The following is a 6,000-nucleotide window of genomic DNA, read 5'->3' as shown; positions in this document are numbered from 1 at the left end:
GGGTCGCCTGAGAGCTGGGCCGCGAAGGGTTTCAGAAAGCTGGGGAGCTGATGAGGTGTTCTCACTTGCAGGCGCTTACACGAAAGTACCACAGCCTTTGCCAGGTTTCCCTTGATAAAGATAGGTTTTTTAAACGTGAGAATTTCTAGTTCTGAACTTGGATTGCGTGGCAGCTACAGCCTGGCCTAAATGATTTTTTTTGAGTTGGCTTGAATTTCCAAAATTGAAAAACCCCAATTTTTAAATTACTTTTAAAAATAGCATATAGTCTTGGTAGGGCTTTAATTGTTAGTGTTCTAATGGAAACAGTTTTCCAGATGACCCCTGTTGTCTTTATTTATATGTCATCATGCTTGTAAAACTCAGTCATCATTTCCTTAAATGCATATTTGATTGGTTCTGTCGTGGTAATGGCTGATCAGACACTCTGAAAAGAAAACGGTGCTTTACGAGGGCTCTCATAGGGAGAATTGATTGATTAAAGCCTGGTCCGATTCATATGACTTTAAAAATTCTACTTATGTATAGTGTTAATTTGCAAAATACCCCTATTAAGACTGTCCAGGAGCTGAGTTGTTGTTTTGTGGTTAATGATGATGACACGGTTCTGTTATCTGACAACCGATTTACAAATATAGCCACAGAGCTGTGTGAAACAAGGCCTGGAGCCTGCCTGTTGGCAGTGTGGGAGTCCAGGGCTGCAGGGCAGCGGTGAACTTTAGGGTTCCCCTGCAGATTCAGGCCCTGTGACTGCAGAAGGCGTTTGGATGATTTTAAATGCTTGAGTTTCTCTTAACTGCTGCTGCCTTCTACTTCCTTGTTAAACACATAAGAAAGTGTCTTCTGTGACAATAACAGATTATCACTGTAGTTCACTTCCTTCATGGAGATTTTGTCATTTATGTAGTATCTGAAGACATTTATTTACTCAAGAAGTGAAGATATTTTTAGTTGAAATGTTTTTCTGATAAAAGCATTGAGTTAAAAATCAAGTTTTATATATAATCTTTCAGGTAACATTCTTATCTAAAAATGAAAATCATGCTCTTGTTTCTCAAATCTGTTCCTGCAGGTTTAAAAGTATGTTTTAATTTGTATAAAATCAGAGCTTTTATGGTTCCTTTCTGGCACTTTTGGAAAGAGATGTGGTTGGTGTAGTCACTGAAAGTGCCTGAAACTCCCCCATGCTGTTCTGAATTGGCGGAGGTCTATACTGGAGAGTCACAGTTTACCAACAGTACTGTTTGTGTTGGGGTTTTTTATTATTTTTTTTTAATATGATGCTTGGAGTAAAATATAGTAAAGATTGAGTATAGACACGTATGAAATGCATGAATGATCTGGTTTTTATAGCCCACAACAAGGCATTATTGAAAACTTTATGTAGGAGGTAATCCATATATTCAGTTTTATACGTATTAGATTCTTAATTACATTTTTGCCAGTAAAACCAAATTATATTAAGATTTTTTTTTGTCCCATTCCTTGGGCAATAAAATACTGTTTCCGTTGTTGCTACTGTGATAATTAATCGTTAGGACCAGATTATAAAGGTAGTCAGTAGTTTGCCAGTTTGCAACCCCTGAAATTTTGGTTACTTTGAAAAACATAAATTTCTTTTAAGATTTGGAAAAAGTTGCCATCATGGTTATAAACAGTATTTTCTTGTTTTACATTCCAAACTGGAAGATGTTCTACTTCAAATAACAGATGTTCAGCACCGTAAGCAATATATATGACTGCAAGAAACTTCCTAGTGTAAGTGCCACGTGGGATAAAAGCAGCACTGTGCATAAGCAGAATTTTAGCTCCCTGTGCTTACTATTACTTAACATTTTTATATGCACTAGTTAAATCAGTATTTTTATTTAATCTTGAAATATATCAGAATATATTTATTCAGCACCTTTTTACATTGGTAGCAAATTTCCTGTTGAACAACAAGGCTACTGTCTGGTGTCCAAAAGATGGACTTCACATAGAATGTGTCATTTTACTCGGATAAGTTTTATGGAAGTAAAAGGGAAATAAACCCAACTTTTAGGGTAGAACAGGGAAGCATAAAATGTAATGAAACTTTACAACCTTTTGTGCTGTGCTCTGTCGTGTTAATAACTCCACTAACATTGCACTTAATTTAATTCTGGTTGCCTTTAACATTTACTAAACAGTTTTGAAAATCACTGTAGCTTAGCCTGAGACGTTTGTGATTAGCTGCACCAATTTGAAATGGCCAGTTTGGATGAGGACAGAACCTCCTCTGCGCATGCTTTTTTAAGATTTGGTAAGTGTGCAGTTCTGTGTTTTGTTTTTGTTTGTGGCTATTTAACTCAAAAGAAAATCATTGTGTGTTTTGTATTTCATGCAGTGTTTTGTTTTAGCAGTTTTTTAGCACTCTACAGTAGAACTTAAATTTGAGCTCTTTCAATGAAAACTTCTGAAAATTGGAGTCTGCTTAGATTGAAATCTGCTGTTCAGTTCTTGCTGTTTTTTGTGTTTTGTGTTCTTGCATCTCTGTGTAACAATCTCTGAACTGAAATTTCTCTTTTAAGGTGAAGGTCATGTGAAAGGTACACCAAGAATGCTGTTTAGAATTGACTCTTAAAAAAACCCAACATGACTGGCTTAGCGAAAAGAAGTAAAATTTCTAATAAGTCAGTCATTGTTCCAAAGGTTGGCATTTGGAAATGGAGGCAAAATAAATCCCATGGCACCACTTCTCTTTAGGTACAACAGAAGCTAGAATAGATGAGGTTGTCAAGACTGTTACTGATTCAGCTGAATATGATTTGAAAAGAGTTTGACTGGAGCTGTGTCCTTATGTGAAGCTATCTGATCTGGGGGAATGTGTATGGGGCGCTTCTGTAGTTGTGCTACAGCACAGCAGCAGGACAAGTGCTAACGAGGGTGACCAGGGACGGGATCTCAGCCACAGCTGAGTCATTTGAACATGCTGCCCTGCCTGGGGCATTTCTGATTTGCCTTTCTTAATGTCAAAGGACATGTGAAGTGTTGACATTGTAATTAAAAAATTACTTTTTCCTAATTGATACATTGATACTTGATATTTCTGTTGTTATGATGCAAAACAAACATTTTTAGTAGCATTAGGAGCTATTGTTTTGAGTTCCCAGAAATGACAATGACTGCCTTGAATATCCTGACTCGTTTCCTGCCCTTGCTCGTGTGGCCGACTTTGGCATTTTGGTGTATTGTGGTTGTGTGAACCTGCTGCGTACAGGTGTGACTGTCTGTTTTATTTCTGGTGTTCAGTAACTTCTGTGTGGTGTCAGTTACTGTAAATCCTGAAATCAGTAATTTCCATTTAGTATAGTGTGCTGCAGAGAGAAATCACATCAGATTAGGAAACAGGGAAAGGACAAAATAAATTGGTACATATGTCTTCTTTTTCCCTGAAATTCTAATTGAATTAGATGCACAGTCGTAACACATGATTTTTCTTGATAAATGATAGTTGAAAAGTGTTGTCACTTTAAAACTGTTTAAATGAAACTACTACAAGATTTTTGTCATTTTCACCTGTGTTGTTACAATCAGTCAAAGTAAGTAACACTTCGTACCTTGTGTTTATTCCTAACGTTTGTTCAGATCGAGGAATACTTTAATGCCTTTTTCTTCTTCCACCCTCAGCCCTCTTCTGGGCTGAGGTTTCCTTACCATGTTTTCATTGACTTGTAGAACAGTTCAGTTTGAAAGGGATGTTAGGGGATCACCTACTCCAGCCTCTTGCTCAAAGCAGGTCGCTCTGAGATCAGAGTTTCCTCCATATGTAGCCTCGCCAACAGCAACACCATTGGTTCATGTTAAGTTCATGGCATCGGAGTTAGGATACTTGCAGAGATGAGAAGTGAGTTTTCCTCCTAGTGGAAATGGTTCTGAAAATTATTTTCTGGCATCACCTTGCTCAACTGCATGAGTTTGGACTGAAAAGCAGATGTATTTCATGGCAGACAACTATTAGAATAGGCTGTAGTGTATCCAACAGTGTTTTTCTCCAGTGCTGTGTTAAGTCTGAGCTCAGGAGAGATTGCAAGAGAAATCTTGAGGGAAAAGAAACGTGATGTCGGAAGGATATGATTTGTTCCTATTATGTGATTTCTTTAACTTTGCTGTGTGAAGTAATAAAATCCTCTTTGGTCCCAGTGACTTCTGTAATGGGAAGATGTTATTGCCAATACTAATACTGGGTAGTGAAAGTTACTGTGATGTGAGATCCAGAACTTGTTCATGTCTCAAGTGTTGGATTACATCCAGAACTAGTGTCGCATTAAAGGACTGTGGTCAGTTTTTATTCTCATCAAATCTAGAAAGAAACCTGGTTTTTTCAGCTTTTTTTTTTTGTTTGGTCTGTGCCAATTTAATTACACAAGTAAGCATTTTCTTTTGTTCTTCTGGCATGTAAAATGTTGAAATAAAATTCTTACCATTTTGCTTCCATTTGTTTGTGATGAAACTTGGGAAGGGTGTTTGGTTGGTTGGTTTTTTTTTAAAAAAAAATCTTTATAAAATGATTTAATTGTTTTAATTACACTTACATTTTTAAATGTGAGTAATCAGTCCCTCTTGAAATATGCAAATCTTTATCCATAGACTAGGTCCAGAATTCCGTTCTGATGCCTGTTTTTCTTTAATATATGCAGTTGCTGCCATCTTCAAGGATGTATGGGTGTTCAGAGCTCCTGTATATACTAATTCAGGAGCAGGATTTCAAAATGTTTGCCATAGCTTTTAAATCTACACATCTAGGCAGTTTATAGCTCTTTCCTGAAGAGTAATTAATGTTAATCTCAATTATAACTGGAATAAAAACGAAGAGGATAGGAAGGTACTTTAACATCAGGATGACGTTATATTCTCAGCCCCCAAAGGCTCTCCATACATATAGATAGATAGATAGATAGATAGATAGATAGATAGATGGATGGATGGATGTACACTGCTAATAGCTTACCTCAGAGAACTTGCCTTAATTTCCTTTAGTTTTGTGTTCTGCCTAGAAGATAGAATTACACTAATTCTTTCCTGTAATTGTTGTACATTTGAGTTTCATTGGCTGGATAATGTTTTCTTGTAGTTTCCATGTCTTAGCTAAGCCCAGAAATATCTTGTCTGTTTATTAGTTTAGTTTTACACTAGTAATTGATGTCTCTTATCAGTTATTGGGCTATTTCTGATTTCTTCCTGTTCTCTAATACTTTGAAAGGAAATGTCTATCCTTTTTAGCAGTTCTTCAGCTTGAAGAACGGTGAAATCATATTACTTTGGAAACTGTAAGTGGTAGGAAATGAAAGGGGATTCATTTTCAATTCAAAATACAGATATAGTGTATTAAGTCAGTGGAATATATGAACTAAACAGAGACTTGGGATAAGGTTTTTGAGTGTTCTCTTATCAGACATTAAATATATTAATGCAGGAAGCAACACTTGATTTCCTATTTGATTTTTTAGTGATTTGAAGTAGATACTGACTTGCAGCAATCCACTTCTGATGTGAGGTAATAATGGTCATACTTCATTCTTTGTGGAAGAAAATGTGAACTACTGTGTACCCTATGTAAATTTTGTATATGGGTGTCACACAGGTATACAGCTGAAGAAGTACTAAATCAACAAAGTATTTTTTATATTCCTTCCTAGCATATCTGCTTATTTACCTAAAATGAAACTCACACTGTGTGGCTAAAACAAAATATTTTTGAAAACCAGTATTTGGAATCAATGTCCTCATTCTGTTTCTTCTCAGTGCTAATGTACAAACTGAGACCTCACGGGCACTGTTTGCATATGTCATTCCTTTATGTTTAAGTGTTGCAGAATCTTGCTGGTCTCATATTCTTCAATTGAAAACCTATTTTAAATATGGAATTGAAAATAGCTTTCTTTGGCAGGTTTCTATCTTGCTGAAATGAACTATGAAATAGATTTTGGAAAAGAGTACAGATGGGTTTTTTTTAGCTGTCCTAAAAATAGCTTCCAC

The 6,000-nt window shown here is 36.1% G+C and overlaps 1 protein-coding gene across 1 annotated transcript in view; it reads left to right on the top strand.

Moving 5' to 3' along the window:
* Positions 1–2,162: 2,162 nt before the first annotated feature.
* The window catches only part of LOC104540066 (phosphorylase b kinase regulatory subunit beta-like), a gene marked incomplete at its 3' end in the record, with an annotated part of 36,081 nt that continues 32,243 nt past the window's right edge, over positions 2,163–6,000 (top strand). Inside the window, exon 1 of the mRNA XM_010183775.1 lies at positions 2,163–2,284. Within this exon, the coding sequence (XP_010182077.1) occupies positions 2,230–2,284 (55 nt within the window). The remainder of the gene's footprint in view (positions 2,285–6,000) is intronic.

This window comes from Mesitornis unicolor, unplaced genomic scaffold (assembly GCF_000695765.1).
Source record: "Mesitornis unicolor isolate BGI_N332 unplaced genomic scaffold, ASM69576v1 scaffold24584, whole genome shotgun sequence".
In the NCBI taxonomy this organism is placed as follows: Eukaryota; Metazoa; Chordata; class Aves; order Mesitornithiformes; family Mesitornithidae; genus Mesitornis; species Mesitornis unicolor.
The sequence above is the reverse complement of the archived record's forward strand: the minus strand, read 5'-3'. Positions and strand labels throughout refer to the sequence as shown.